Source organism: Dipodomys ordii, unplaced genomic scaffold (genome assembly GCF_000151885.1).
Source record: "Dipodomys ordii isolate 6190 unplaced genomic scaffold, Dord_2.0 Scaffold11, whole genome shotgun sequence".
Classification (NCBI taxonomy): Eukaryota; Metazoa; Chordata; class Mammalia; order Rodentia; family Heteromyidae; genus Dipodomys; species Dipodomys ordii.
The window spans coordinates 15,167,596-15,183,849 of NW_012267227.1; the positions used below are offsets into that span (position 1 = coordinate 15,167,596).

Consider the following 16,254-nt stretch of genomic DNA (forward strand, 5'->3'; position numbering starts at 1 on the left):
GAAAAAAACATCCAATTAGTGAGTAACTAATGAGAAATTTCAATCATCCAGGTATCTGTGGCTTTTTACATTTTACCCAAAAAAAAATGGACCAGGGTATGGTAGAACATGGAAAGCTTGGGGAGAAGGATATCAAGTTCAAGCCTGGACTACGCAGCAAAGTCAAGGTGACCAATGGGTAAATAGGCCCTAGTTCAAATTTTTTAAAAGGAGGAAAAAGAAAAAACAGAACAAGAAAAAATGGTGCCACATGAAAAATAATCACTGCAGTTAAATTCTCTAATAACTTTTACTTACCAGCAGGCGGTTCATCGACTTTTGCTACATCATTCTCTTCTATTCCAGGCATCCCTGCATCACCAATTCGTTTGATTTGTTCTGCTCAAGTAACAAAAAGATGTAATTCTGTATATTATTCTTATAGAAACTGAAAATGAACCAGGCATGCCTGTAATCCTAAACTACTCAGGAGGCTGAAGATCTTGGTTTGACGCCACCCCAGGCAGAAAAGTCTGTGAGACTTTTTATCTCCTCTTAACTAGCAAAAAGCCAGAAGGAAAGCTTTGGCTCAAGTGGCAGAGCACTGCCTTAAAGGAAATAGCTAAGTAGGAGCACCTAGGCCTTGAATTCAAGCTCCAGTGGTTCACATCTATAATCCTAGCTACTCAGGAGGCTAAGATCTGAGGATCATGGTTCAAAGCCAGCCCGGGCAGCAGAGTCCATGATACTCTTTTTTTTGGGGGGGGGTGGGTGGGGGGTCCAGTCGTGGGGCCTGAACTCTGGGCCTGGGCGCTGTCCCTCAGCTCTTCAGCTCAAGGCTAGCACTCTACCACTTGAGCCACAGCGCCACTTCTGGCTTTATTCTTTTTGCTTATGTGGTGCTGAGGAATCGAACCCAGGGCCTCATGAATGCAAGGCAAGCGCTCTACCACTGAGCCACCTTCCCAGCCCCTCCATGAGACTCTTATCTCCAATAAACCACTAGAAAACCGGAAGTGGTGCTGTAGCTCAAGGGGTAGAGCGCTCACCTTGAGCTGAAGAACGCAGGGATAATGCCTAAGCCCAGAGTTCAAGCCCCATGACAGACAAAAAAAATGAAAGTTGTTGAATGAAAGTTAATCGGTTTCTAGAGCAATACATTATATAGACTAAAAATTTTTACATCTTGAGGGGGCGGGGAGAGAATGGGAAGGGATGGGAAGGGTAAACAAAGGAGGAGGCTACAATGCTTGATAAGAAATGTACTCATTATCTTGCCCATATAATTGTAACCCCTCTGTACAGTATTTTCAAAATTAAAAAAAAAACTTTTTACATCTTGTTGTAAATATAACTATAACTAAGAAATAACTTAGTTTTTTCTTTTCTGCCAAAGGATCGAATTTTTTTTTTTTTGTCGGTCCTGGGGCCTGAACTCTGGGCCTACGGGCTGTCCCTGAGCTCTTCAGCTCAAGGCTAGCTCTCTACCACTTGAGCCACTGCGCCACTTCCAGCTTTTTCTGTTTATGTGGTGCTGAGGAATCAAACCCAGGGCCTCATGCACGCAAGGCAAGCGCTCTACCACTGAGCCACCTTCCCAGCCCCAAAGGATCCAAATTTTTAAACAAATAAATTAATTTTTTCTTTGCCTGCCTTCTGCCTTCCTTCCTTCTTTCCTTCCTTCCTTTTCCTACTTCTTTTTCTTTTCTTACTTCTTTTTCTTTTCTTGTTTTTCAGACTTGTAAATTTTTATTTTTTTTTAAGTTTTATACATTACAGGAACAAACACACAAGCAAAGAACAAAATCATGCTCAGACATAATAAGTTGAGCATGTCCTAGATCCTGCATGTACAGAGAGTGATCCATTTTAGGAAACTGAGATCATATGGTATGTGTTATGCTTTACCACATCAACTAATTTCCACATCAACTAATTATCTTTATGATTGAAAATGCTCACTTCAAAATGAACAAATGAAAATGAAAAATGAAAGGGCTGGTGATGTGGATCAGTAGTAGAGTAACTTGCCATGCATGTGCATGTACAAAGCCTTGGGTTCCCTAGCACCCAAGAATTGACAAAAAAGGAGGGGATGTTGGGTACCAGTGGAAGTAATCCTAGCTAATCAGGAAGCTGGAATATCATGGTTCAAAACCAGCCCAAGAAGAAAAGTCTGCAAGACTTGATGTCAAATTAACCAGCAAAATGCCAGGTATGGCTGAAGTGGTAGAGTGCCAGCTGAGCAAAACAGTGAGCAGATAGCACTCACTTGAAGCTTTGAGTTCAAATCCTAGTACTAGTACAATGAAAGTGGGGGAGAGGTCAATATCCTATTAACATGAAGCAAAATAGTAACAGTAATAATACCTTTGCCATGTGGAATATGATTGCTTGAGGGCTCTTCATTCTTATCTGCAGCATTCTCAACTTCTTTTGGAATATTGTTAGGTACGACATGATCATTTATTTCCAAATCTTTTCCATCATTTGCTTGAACTTTTTGGGCCTCTTGCTGTTAGATAAAAGAGTTGTTAACAGTAAATATTTTCAGTTCAAAATTTTTAAACATTGATACAGTTATTAATGTTCCAAAACAATTAAACTTCTAACATGAGTCCAAATTTTGAACTTTATTTTTTTGGTTGTAAGGCCTGAACTCTGGGCCTGGGCACTGTTCCTCAGTTCTTCATCTCAAAGCTAGCGCTACACCACTTGAGCCACAGCACCACTCTGGCTTTTTCTACTTATATGGTGCTGAGGAATCAAACCCAGGGCCTCATGAACATAAGACAAACACTCTACCACTGAGCCACCTTCCCAGCCCTCCAAATTTTGAACTCTTAAAGAGATATGGGACATACTATTATTTTCTGTTCAATTTTTTGGTGGTTGGGTTTTTTTAGGTCCAAGATGAGGATTTGAACTCTGTTACTGATGCTTTCACTCACTGGTTAGTGCTCTGCCAACTGAGCCACACCTCTAACTCCTTTCTTTTCAGTTTTAATAGCTGATATTAAATAAAGGAATTAAACATTTTAAAAGTCTCTAATTATAGTAAATGCCTAAAATGTTAAGCAGAAGGACATCTCTGGCACATTAAGGAGGTGATTCTGGAAGATTTAGCCTGCTGAACGGTGTGGGTTGTTATGGTTACACACACTGTCCTGGGTCTTACGGGAAGAGTGATTCTCTGTAGACATACACTAGCATAAATCAGGATGGCAGAACAGGAAGAGATTGGCACATGGGTGGCTTTTCAAGTGTGACAGATGGCTACTTTCAGGCTTGTCCACAAGAAGAAGGCAACAAGTGCAAAAAACATACAAACTCCTTCCCTTGAGTACTGGCCATCCAAGCATAGCAATAAAGGCAGGAAAACATCCAAGTCAATGCTCCCTACAACCTGTTCCTGACTACAATGTCTTCTTAGAAATTACTGTAAGTGGGCTGGGAAGGTGGCTCAGTGGTAGAGCGCTTGCCTTGCATGCATGAGGCCGTGGGTTTGATTCCTCAGAACCCATAAGCAAAAAAAAAGAGCCAGAAGTGGCGCTGTGGCTCAAGTGGTAGAGCGCTAGCCTTGAGCTGAAAGAGCTGAGGGACAGCGCCCAGGCCCAGAGTGCAGGCCTCACAACCAGATCCCCCCCCCCAAAAAAAAAAAGAAATTACTGTAAGTCTTTGGTACATGCTTAGGCCTAAATCAATTGTATTGGTGGACTATTTACTAGTTGCTTCACAAGGAAATTTAGAAAGATAAGAGAATGATGGAAACACGTTTTGGATGCCATACATGTAGGCTCCTCTAGAGCCTTCATGCATAAATAAATGCTTTGTATATGCTAAAGCATTATGCAATGTAATTATTAGTAATGCTACAGAAGTAATAATAAAAATCTACATGAAATAAGCAGGGTGCCAGGGGCTCACATCTGTAACCCTAGATATTTAGGAGGCTAAGATCTGTGGAGGTTGGTTCGATACCAGTCCAGATAGAACTGTCTGAGATCTTCATTAACCAGAGAGTAACTATGACTCAAGTAGCAGAGCACTAGCCTTGAGCAAAAAATCCAGGGAAAGCCAGGTGCTGAAAGCTCACGCATGTAACTCTAGCTACTCAGGAAGCTGAGATTTGAAGAATGCTGTTCAAATCCAGCCGTTCGGGGAAAGTCCAAGAGACTCTTATCTCCAATTAAGCACTAAAAGAGCAGGAAATGGAACTATGGCTCAAGTTATACGAGTACTTGCCTTGAGCAAAAAAGCTCAGGCACAGCACCAAGGCCCTAAATTCAAGCCCCAGTACCAGCAACAAAATCAAAATTTGAAATTTTTTTTTAAATAATTCTTTATGGCTGGGCACTGGTGGCTCATGCCTATAACCCTAGCTACTCAGGAGGCTGAGATATGAGAATCATGGCTCAAAGCCAACCCAAGCAGGAAAAGTCCGTGAGACTCTTATCTCCAATAAACCACTCAGAAAACCAGAAGTGGTACTGTGGCTCAAGTGGTAGAGCACTAGCCTTGAGCTGAAGAGCTGAGGGACAGCGCTCAGGCCCAGAGTTCAAGACCCACAACTGACAGAAAAAAAAAGAAAAAAAAATCTTTATAACAAATGTACAACTTAAATTTCTAAATTACATGATAACAAAAACCTATTTCAGCTTGAGTATTTTTATATATTTATTATAAAAATGTTGTACAGAGGGGTTACAGTTATATGAGTAGGGTAATGAGTACATTTTGTAATGAGTACTGTTAACCTCCTCTTTTGTTTTCCCCCACCATCATTTCCCTCCCCACCTCCCCAACTCCCCTCCCCCCCACACTGTAGAGCTCATTTTCAACATGGTGTCCTGTACAACTCATCATCACAATGGGTCAGCCTGCATCCCCATTTAAGCGTCGCCCAATATCCCTTCCCAGCTTAAGTATATTTTTAAAGTTTACCTTCTGTTCCTGCAAAAATTGGTCGGCTAATTTTTTTATATTTTCTTCATGCTGTGCTCTTAATTCCTTGATCTGCTGTCCACACTGAAAACTAAGTTACATAGTCATTCTTTTAGATTATATTATGCTGAATGACTTCTCAATGCTGTCTACACTTGCATTGAAAATATTAAAACACTCAGAGGACAGTGGCAGAAATGATAAAAGCCAAATAATTTAGCTAAAACTTTTAAACATTTCAACCTTTAAGGGGGGGCAAGACATAAAGTAGAAATTGGAAAGACAAAAACGATTCTTACTCTATTACTTTATAAATTGTGTCTATAAGAGAAAAGCAAGCAAACTGGTAAAATATTCCTTCTCAGAAAGTCTATATTTGAGAATATACACTAGCAAAATAAGATAGAAAATCTCTTTTTGCATAAAAAATTTTAAAGCTGTGATAGCCTTAGTAGTGAGCAAAGATAAACTACAGTGATCTAATTCTAATTATGGAACTGGTAGAGACAAAGCAAACATTAATATATTAATATGCTGGAATATTATATATGTTAAAATCTTTACTACTGTAGGTGTACAACAAAGTACTAAATACAGTTAGGATAATATACACAAATATAAGTGCATACCAATAACCTTTGGCAATAACTCCCAAAAGTATAAACTGTTTTAGAACATGGCAAATCTTTCTAATGTCTGGTGTAAAAATTTAAAAGATGCCTTTTTTCCAAAAATGGATATAAATTTAAAATTTTTTAAATTTTTAGAAAGTTGGGACTGGGAAGGTGGCTCAGTGGTAGAGAGCTTGCCTTGCATGCCTGAGGCCCTGGGTTCGATTCCCCATCACCACATAAGTAAAAAAAGAAAAAAAGAAAAAGAAAAAAGCCGGAAGTGGCACTGTGGCTCAAGTGGTAGAGTGCTAGCCTTGAGCTGAAGAGCTGAGGGACAGGGCCCAGGCCCAGAGTTCAGGCCCCACGACCGGACCCAAAAATAAATAAATTAATTAAATTAAATAAAAATAAAAAACTACAAAAGCAAAGCAGAAGTTTAAGCTTCAGGCTTATATCTAATTTACATTTAAAAAATATGTCAAAAAATATTTTTAGAAAGTTATATTTTAGAAAGGTTTTCAAGTTTTAGAAAAGTTCCCAAGATGCTCTCAACATCTTCCCTGAGTGGGCAAGTAAAGCGGGGAGGCTCAAGGGCAGAACCGAGGTGGCCAGTACGCGCAGGGCCTCAGTTAACTGAGGACCTCCCCCAGGGCTCACTTTACCTACTGCAGGCCCCTCAAACAGAATCACAGAACCTCCTGACAATCTTTGTCATATCTAATTTGGTAAGACTAAAAACCTGGAAGATGTTTGTTTCATGATGACTCTAACAACACAAACTTAGCATGCCTTGTATGCCTTGTATGGTTAATGTATAAATATTCACAAGAGCCACTGATGACAAAATAATATGAATTTATAAGATCTAAGAAAAGAAGAAGAGAAAAATAGCAGCCAGACAGGAAGAAGTGAGTTAACCTAAAAGCTGGATCTTATTATTTTAGATTCACAAATCTTAGTTAGATAGAACACCTTACCTTTCATATTCTAGCCTCTTTACAAGGTAAGTATTGTTCTTCCTGTAGTCCTGAAGCTGGTCTTCTTGTCGAAGAAACTCCTGCCGCAGCTCAGCAAGTTGCTCTGTCCACACAGATAAGAAGTAAAAGGCATCAAGTTTACTATTGGGAACCTATGGCTGTTCTTTTAATTACATACTTCTCAATTTCTTTATACATGGCCTTAGGGAGTTAAATTACATCATTGATAACACATTTAATTATTTTTTACAACCCACCCATGGCCAATAAGACTTACTATAAAACAATATAACCTCAATTGTTTTATATCAACCTAAAATACTTTTTAAATTGCACATCTTTTTATAATATGTAGGTAAACATTAAGCAGTCCAAAAAAAAGCACACACTTCTCCCTCTTTCTCTCTCTAAATCTATTTTATAGAAGTAGAAAATATTAAACTTTTTTGGGGGGTAGGGGGATTCGAACTCTGGGCCTGGGTGCTGTCCTTCAGCTCTTCAGCTCAAGGCTAGCACTCTACTACTTGAGCCACATTGCCACTTCTAGCTTTTTCTGTTTATGTAGTGCTAAGGAATTGAACCCAGGGCTTCATGCATGCTAGGCAAGCACTCTACCACTGAGCCACCTTCCCAGACCAATATTAAACTTTTAAAATAAATTCATTATGAGTATAGAATGCAGGGTGTCTTAGCCCATACTTCTCTATTAAACTTTAAAGAAATTCACTGTGAATACAGAATGCAAGGTGTCTTTTGTTGTTGCTGTTATCTTTAGCCCAGCCTGGCCTCAAAGTCAAAATTCTCGTCTCAGCCTCTAGAGAGCTGGGCTTACAGGCTCCTGTCACTCCTTTAGACTTTTCTGTTAGTTTCATTTTGCTTTGGTGCGGGTAGTAGGCTTGAATTCAGGGCTTAACACTCTTGCTTAGCATCTTCACTCAAGGATAGTGCTTTACCACTTGAGCCACACCTGTACTTCCAGCTTTTTTCTGGCTAAATGGAAATAAGAGTCTCATGGATTTGCTTGCTGGCTTCAAATTGTGATCCTCAGGTATCAGCCTCCTGAGTAGCTAGGATTACAGGTGTGAGACACCAGCTCACAGGAAAGGTTTCAAAAATAACCAGTTCCGTTTATGCAAAGGGTGTGAGAGAGGAGAGTTCCTCAAGGAGGAAACTCCAAAAGGCTACAGGATGGCGTGCTTTCCTTTTTTTCTATAAAAGCTTTAGTTACCTCCCAATGCTTCATTTGTATTTACGTATCTTAAAATTTAGTATGTTACATTTATGATATATTTGCCTAGCTTCCATGTTTCTTTCTGTCCTAGAGTATCCACAGTATCCTTAAACCTGAGTGGCTTATTTGAACAGACTCTATACAGAAGGACCCTTTTGTGATTTTTCTAAAAATGTGATAACCTCAGAAGCTACAGTTCAATGTTCGTTGAAGATTCCTTAAGAACATTTAATTGCAAGAATATTCTCCATGAACAAAATTAAAGATACAGACCTCAAATTTAAAGTTGCATTTATTACGTATTAATAAATATTACATGTCTTAAGACAAATCTGGATAAACTGCCAGAGGAGCTTTGCTATGACAACTTTATGTCATTTAGCTGTCTTATTGTTCCTTAGTTCCTGAAGGTTTTATACATGTAGTACCCTCTACTTTTACTCTATAGGTAAATTTCTTACCCTTTAAATGATGAATGTCTGCCATCTGATAAGATATGTTGTTCTGTAGTTTAAGCTGAAAAAGAAGTTTCCATTTTACTAAAGAATATAGTTTACAATGCTTGATAAGAAATGTACTCATTATCTTGCCCATGTAATTGTAACCCCTCTGTACGGTATTTTCATAATAAATATATATATATATATATGAATATAGTTTATATAGAGAGTTCTATATATATATATATTGTTCATACTCACTTTGAGCTTGATCATAAATGAAAAAAAATCTCTATACCCTCCAACATTTTTTTTGTCAGTCATGGGGCTTGAACTTGGGGCCTGGGTACCATCCCTGAGCTCTTTTGCTCAAGGCTGGCCACTTTGAGCCACACAGTACCACTTGTGGTTTCCTAGTGGTTAATTGGAGATCAGAGTCACATAAACTTTCCTGCCCAAACCAGCTTTGACTCCTAAGTAGCTAGAATTTTAGGCATGAGCCCCCATCACCTGACCCCTTCAACTTTTAAAAAAAGGATTGTTGATTTATTAGTGCTTATTTTAACTTTGCATGAGAATACTCCTTGTACATGGTATATAGTGAGTCAACTTCCAAATATTCTTAAGTTTGAATTGAACATCTATTCATATTTTTCCCAAATCTTATCAGAAAGATCACTCATTAACTCTATATTCATCAATGAATTATTTGAAATATCTAAAGACAAATCAACAGTAATCAATGTTTATCAAACTGCCACCTCTGTGTGCAGTATCATATCCAGAACTCAGGACCATGGTCACTATCCTTTAGGAGTTAGTAACAACGTAAAAGCATACCAAAAGCTGGGTGCTGGTGGCTCACACCTGTAATCCTTGCTACTCAGAAGGATCTGTGGATTGTTGGTTCAAAAGCCAGTGTAGGCAGGAAAGTCTGTGAGACTCTAATCTCCAATTAAGTACCAAAAAAACGGAAGCGGACCTGTGGCTGAAGTGGTAAAGCATTAGTATTAAGCACAAAAGCTCAGGGGCAGTGCCAAGGCCCTGGGTTCAAGCCCCAGCACCAGAAGAAAAAAAAAGTACCAAAACAAGACTAAAAAAGCAAGCCTGGCCGAGTGCTGGTGGCTCACGCCTGTCATCCTAGCTACTCAGGAGGCTGAGATCTGAGGATCGAAGTTCAAAGCCAGCCTGGGCAGGAAAGACCATGAGACTCCTTTCTCCTATAAACCACTACCAAACCGGAAGTGGCGCTGTGGCTCAAGCGGTAGAGCGCTTGCCTTGAGCTGAAGAGCACAAGGACAGTATCCAAGCCCAGAGTTCAAGCTCCACGACTGACAAAAAAAAAAAAAACAAGCCTGGAATTGAAATTCACCAGTCAGCCAGGCACCAGTCCAAGCTACTCAGGAAGCTGAGATCTGAGGAGATCTGCCAGTCTGGGCAGAAAAGTCCCCACAAGACTATTATCTCCAATTAACCACCAGACAACCCAAAATGCACTGTGGCTGAAGCAGTAGAGTGCTAGCCTTAGCAAAAGAGCTTAGAGACAGTGCCCAGCCCCATGACCAACAGAAAACAAAAACAAACAAAAAACCTCATCATTCAATTACAAATTAAAATGAGGCCTTGGATATTTTGAGATTTTATACACAAAAAAAACCTTGATTCTTGCTTTATACAAGCTTCATATAGTTGTAAAATGTAACTAAAATACAATGAATAGACTGCCTACCTCACACTAAGACACATTCAGATTCATATTAATCAGACACAGAGGCAAATGATAAATACCAATTCATTTTCTAAAGAACATTTCTTTAAACCTTTGAGTTTTGAAATAGTTATAGATTATCTGTGCAAAGATAGCATATAGACCTATGCTATATGTACCTTCACACACAATACTACCAGTGGGCACATCTTATGTAACAATACTGATAAAATGTGTATGTATATTTCTGTGCTACGCTAGTACTTTAACATTTATGAAAATTTCTGTAACCACAATTGCAATCAAGACACACAACTACTCTATCATCAGAAAGATCTCCCTCATGTCATCTTTTATAGTTATACATATCTTCATCCCCCTCCACCTTGTACTGAATGGAAAAAAGTTACATAGCCAAGGAAATTCTTTTGAGGAAAACAAATAAAATAATAAAATCTTAACTCTTATCCAAAAATTATAAACAATAGTTGCTCCTAACATATTGTCTAACAAAACAAATGCCAGGAAGCTGAAACATGTTGGGGGAAGCAATGGGGAGTCACACAAAGAGGGAGGAAGGATAAACCAAGTCATTATATTGCATGGACACTATATAAACACTGAACTATGTAACATGAAGGTAGGGATAGGATGGAGAAAATGGGAGAACAATGGAAAGGGTGACTGATTAAAACGCATTGCACTCATAACCCGACTTCTGAAATGAAAACTCTTTTGTCCAACTACTTAGAAAAGAATAAACAAAAAGAAGTTATTCTTGCTCATGTAATCATAGTTCAGAAGGTACTTCCTATTACTTCAGAAGTCAGATATCACATGGTATGCTGTAAGAATAGCTTCCTGACACTTAAGAACAGACTGGACTGCCAAGTATCCCAGGCTCCCACAGTACCCCTAGTTCCTCCACTACTCTAAGGGCATCAGCAGAACATACACTTTATAGAGGGGAGCAGCTGTGTCAACTGAGGAAACAATATGAGATGACTAAGTACCCCACTAACAGGACTGGAGTGGCCTTGGCTGAAAGGCTAAAGCTGAAGGAAGACCAAGTACATAGATCTGGCTGGGATAAATCAGCATCTCCAGGAACAATTACAACAATTACCTGGGGAACCCACACTGCGCCCGTCTGCCTCAAAGCCTGTGACTCTGTCCCTGTCCCTATCTGGGTAGAGTCCATGATCCTAGGTCCCCAGGTTTCTGCCACTTTTCTCTATTGTGGGTACCCTCCCAGCAGTAGATCCCTTCTCTAGTCTTAGTCAGGCTTAGGAAAAGCCTGGATGCAGTGCATGAGGGCATGCAGGATGCCCCAGACTGAATCTCTGGCCTCAGAGCCCTTATACCCCAGACTTCTCGCTAGACACTGCCAACTCTGACCTTGGTCTTTGCCATGACATCTGAGTATCAAGATGGAGGTGGAACTGCAAATAAGAACCAATCAGGCATAGGATGTTTCTAAATCTCTAGTTTTGTTTTTTGTTTTTGTTGCGGGGCAGTGGGCAGGGAGGTTCCTATGTCTTGCAGCATCCTGAAGAACCTACAAAACAGATAGCCTTGAGCCAGGCACCAGTGGCTCATGCCTGTAATCCTAGCTACTCAGGAGGCTAAGATCTAAGGATTGCGGTTCAAAGCCAGACCAGGCAGAAAAGTCCATGAGACTCTTATCTCCAATAAACCAACAGAAAACCAGAAGTCCGTGAGACTCTTACTCCAATAAACCACAAGAAAACCAGAAGTGGCTCTATGGCTCAAGTGGTAGACCACTAGCCTTAAGCTGAAGAGCTGAGGGACAGCTCCCAGGCCCAGAGTTCAGACCCCACGACTGGCAAAAAAAAAAAAAAAAGGCAGCCTTATCAGACACCAGTGAATCCTCATGCTGGGTACTTTCTGCCTCATGAATGCACTATCTCCCCAACCTTCTGCATGTGGGCATGCAGTGTGTTCACTTTGAAGACACTATACATGCTCACTGCACTGACCCCATCTCCTCCTTTGAGTACCACTGGGAATTCCTGTATGTTTCTCTATATCAATGGAATTGCTGTGGGTTTCCTTCAGTTGACACTGCTTGCAACCTCTCTAAACTGGTTCTATCCCACATTCTGGCTGGTCAGTGTCTTCTTCCACACTCAGGTTAGAGAGGCTTTATAATGTTTACTTATCTGCCAACTTGTGCTCTAGCTGTGTTTTTAATATTTCCCTGATGATTGGCAGGAATAAGTTTCTCTCTACAGTGTGGAAGGGAACTTCTGTAAATAACTAAACCCTAGCCATCATTTTCTATTATCATAAAATAGCATTTATTAGATAATAAACTGCACATCAGATAGACATAATCATTGTTTGTTGAGATTACAATCCAGAGCTAAGATCAATGAGAATTCACCAAAAAAAGTCAAGCTAAAACATTTAGACAAATAAAAAGAAGTACACACTGAAAACACACTCCTTAAGTATCCAAAGCAATTATTGATTATAGCATAATCTATGTAAATGAATACTTGTTTTATCTCCCTTCTCTACAATTAGCCATAATTTTTCAAGAAGCATCTTGTTTCATGATTTCTATGGAACCTCTTGATATCCTTCAGTTTCTTATCATGGAAATAAAAGAGAAAAATGTAAACAAGAAAAGAAGATAAATGAATAGTAGGGACGTTTTTAAGACCATTTTAATACATAGTTCAACAAGTACTCAATATGTATTTCTTTAGCAGAATTAATACATTTTAGGAGAACAATACAAGCCCAAACTTTGTCAAGAATAATTATATCAATGAACCAAAGAAAGGGATATTAGTAAATGTCAAGGTTTTTGTTTTTTTGTTTTTGTCAGTCATGGGGTTTGAACTCTGGGCCTGGGCGCTGTCCCTCAGCTCTTCAGCTCAAGGCGAGCGCTCTACCACTTGAGCCACAACACCACTTCCAGCTTTGCTTTTTCTGCTTATGTGGTGCTGAGGAATCAAACCCAGGGCCTCATGCATGCAGGTAAGCACTCTACCACTCAGCCACCTTCCAAGCCCCTATGTCAAGTTTTGTAGCAGATTGTTATTTACATATTTTATTTCATCAATATTCTTTATTTTGGGTGAAGAAACAGATTGAATAGGTTAAAAAAAAAGAAGCAAAATTGTAAACCCAGGTTTGTTTGACTCAAAAAGACCTTGTTCTTTCCACTAAACTATATTGTTATACAGTATAGTAATATTATAGAAGACACATTATCAAACAACAAATCAAAAAGTGTTTTTTTTTGGGGGGGGGAATAGTACTGGGACTTGAACTTAGGGCCTCCAGTTTTGGCTTTTTTGCTCATGGATGGCACTTCACCACTTAAGCCATATCTCCAGTTTAATTCTGTTTTATCTTCTTACAAGGACACCAGTCATAGTAGACTAGGCTTGGACTTCAAAGCAACTTGATTAAATCTAAATAGGCCTATTTCCAAAGCTAACATTCACATATACCAGGAATTAATATTTCCAAATAATTTGAGATATGGGGTGATGCATGAATCAATTATGACATATTAACACTAACTGCTAACAGAAACCCACTAGAATTTAAAGGATAAGCCTTCTAAAAGAACTTAAAATTTCTGCTACACACTGGCTGCTCACACATTAATCCTACCTTCTCAGGAGGCTGAGATCTGAGGATTGTGATTCAAAGCCACCTTGAGACTCTTATCTCCAATTACCCACCCTGAAAAGGGAAGTGGAGCTCTGGCTCAAAGTGGTAGAGCACTAGCCTTGAGCACAAAGTTCAGGGACAGCGTCCAGACTCTGAGTTCAAGCTCCATAACTGACCAAAAAAGAAAGTTCCTTAAGTTAAAATTTTGTTGAAAATTTGTTGTAAGATAAACATAGCAAAAAATGGTGGTTTAACAAGGGTACAGGTTGACCCATTGTAACAATGAGATGTACAGGACACTACGTTGAAAAATGAACTTTACAACTTCAGGGGAGGGAGAGGTGCTAGAGAGGGGGGAGGAAAGAGATAACAGGGGAAAAACAAAGGAGGGGTAACAATGCTCAATAGGAAATATATTCATTACCTTACTCATGTAACTGTAACCCCTCTGTACAGTATCTTTACAATAAAAAAAATTTAAAGGAAAAAAAAAAAGAAAAGAAATGGTGGTACATGCCTAATATCCCAACACTCAGGCTGAGAGGGGGAGGGGAGGAAGCAACCAATGAAACGTGAAAACCTACTGAAAAAGATTGGTAATAATAGTACAATGGATAGAAGAAATGGATTCTAGAAATGTACTCTTTACTAGATATATGTAAATATAACCTTTCTGTATGTCACCTTTATAATAGTAATAAATTTTTTAATGAGAAAAAAAAGAAATGAATTCTAGAGTATGTAGTAGAAAGGATTTATCTTTGAGATTACTGAGAAGAATGTTATAGTGATGTTTAACCATTGTAAGTCTGAAGATCTAATTTGATTTTGTTTTTGCGACAGGGTCTCACTTTGTAGCCCAGAAGTCAATGAGTCTTGGCTTCCCAAGTGCTGGTATTATAGGCATGAATCACTGTGCACAACCTGAAGACCTTAATACTCCAAATTTTCATGATTATTTGCCTACTATCTTCAGAGTTGTGTCTTAAGAGTTCTGTATGTAGTATAGTTTGCTGATCCCTTGCCCTCTATGAAATGATAAGGACAACTATAAGGAAGCACTTACCTAAGACCCCCAATCTTCATAAAATACAAAGCAGCGTATAGGATGAGAACAATCAGCAAGTTGGAGAAATCTCATGGAGATTTTAATTCATAATGATTTACTATAAGTGATTTTGAAATGGGAGGTAAAAAACTTAGAATTATAATAGGAACTTACACACACACAAAAGCAAAGGTTACTAATGAGCTCAAAAAGGAAGGCATCTATTATCTCACCCCAACATTTTCACAACTCTTGCTATACCAGAAGTTGCATCAAGTCACAAACTAAGAACATAACTAACCATACAATGGTGAGCACAAATTCTTGTTTAATAGCACTGTTCAGTTTTAAACTTCTTAAATTTAAAACTTTGTAATTTCTATCTACATATAACACCAAACCTATCAGCTATTCAAACATACACAATTTCATTTTATTTTCTTTCTGAAATGATGAGAACACAGATAAAAGATTCTGTTCTTCAGAACTTATTTTTAGATTCCGCCATTTGGGCTAATTTCATTAACAATTCAAATTCTGTAGAGAATGAGGGATTAACTATGTCCAAATCACAAGTGTGACTTATATATCTATGCCGGTTCCATATAACACTGATCATACACACACAAAAAGGCAATAATACCTGATGCTTATCGACCTATAAAAAAATTAAGAAGTGATAACTGCTTCAAAAATATGTTGACCACCAAAAGGAGTTAGAAGAGACCTCACTTTTTAAATACATACTGCTCAGTATGCACAGAGTAATGATGATACTTCAATAGCCACATGAAACCTCACACTCTCCAGATCTGCAGCCACATAGGCCAAAATGATTACCACTGCCAGCTCAGCAGCTGAGCTGAGAAGAAAAGGCGGCATGCACACATTAGGCCACTCCTGAAAACCAGAACTTAACAACCAGTCCCCAGCAGGGGACTAGGCAGAGATACGGTGGTACACGGATAAACCAGAAAATTGTGACAGACACTGCGATTTGTTAGGGGATTTTAAATGGGCGACAACCAAGGCTGCGATCCTGGAGAGGCTCGGACTTTCACTGCTTAGGCTAACATCCCCACCCCCCAGAGGTGGAAAAAAAAACAAAACAAAACAATAAACACAAAACCAACTAGGGGGGTGCAGGGAAACGGGCTCGGCCTTACCTTGTCATCCTCGCATCTCTTCCCCAGGCCCTCTCTGGCCTGCAGCTGGCTACTGAGACGGCCGTAGTCGGCGTCCTTCTGGTCGATCTGCTTCTTATGCGTGTCCACCAAGAGCAGGAGGTCCGAATTGCGCTTCTCCAGACGCCCGCGGGCCACCTCGGTGCGCTGGACCTGGCCTTGCAGCTCGGCCACCTCCTCCTGAAGCAGGACGTGGCGTGAGGAGATGCTCCAGTAGTTAAAGGCGAGGACGACCACCACCACCAGCAACACCACCAGCACGAAGGAGGGCAGGCGGCCAGCCCGCCGGTTGGCCCCGAAACCCACCATGGAGGGGGGTACCTCGGCCGCCCGCCGACAACCGGCAAGCAGAAGCTCAGAGGCCTAGACTGACGGAGGGTGCCCCGGGGACGCGGCCCCCGGGCCGGCCGGAGCGGGAGGCGGGCTTAGCCGCTCGCCAGGCCGAGCGGGAGAAGGGGGCGGGGCCGCAAGCCGCAGG

At 40.0% G+C, this 16,254-nt stretch overlaps 1 protein-coding gene across 2 annotated transcripts in view; it reads right to left on the bottom strand.

The window, feature by feature from the left end:
* The window catches only part of Casc4 (cancer susceptibility candidate 4), a 42,981-nt gene that overhangs the window by 19,890 nt on the left and 6,837 nt on the right, over positions 1-16,254 (bottom strand). The window contains exons 1-6 of one of the 2 annotated variants that reach the window (XM_013010043.1): positions 15,759-16,254; positions 8,204-8,258; positions 6,512-6,614; positions 4,924-5,014; positions 2,350-2,494; positions 298-378 (exon numbers count right to left, since the gene is read on the bottom strand). In XM_013010043.1, coding sequence (XP_012865497.1) covers positions 298-378; positions 2,350-2,494; positions 4,924-5,014; positions 6,512-6,614; positions 8,204-8,258; positions 15,759-16,085 — 802 coding nt within the window. In that variant the 5' untranslated portion in view covers positions 16,086-16,254. The remainder of the gene's footprint in view (positions 1-297; positions 379-2,349; positions 2,495-4,923; positions 5,015-6,511; positions 6,615-8,203; positions 8,259-15,758) is intronic. The other variant, XM_013010044.1, reaches the window with a different exon arrangement.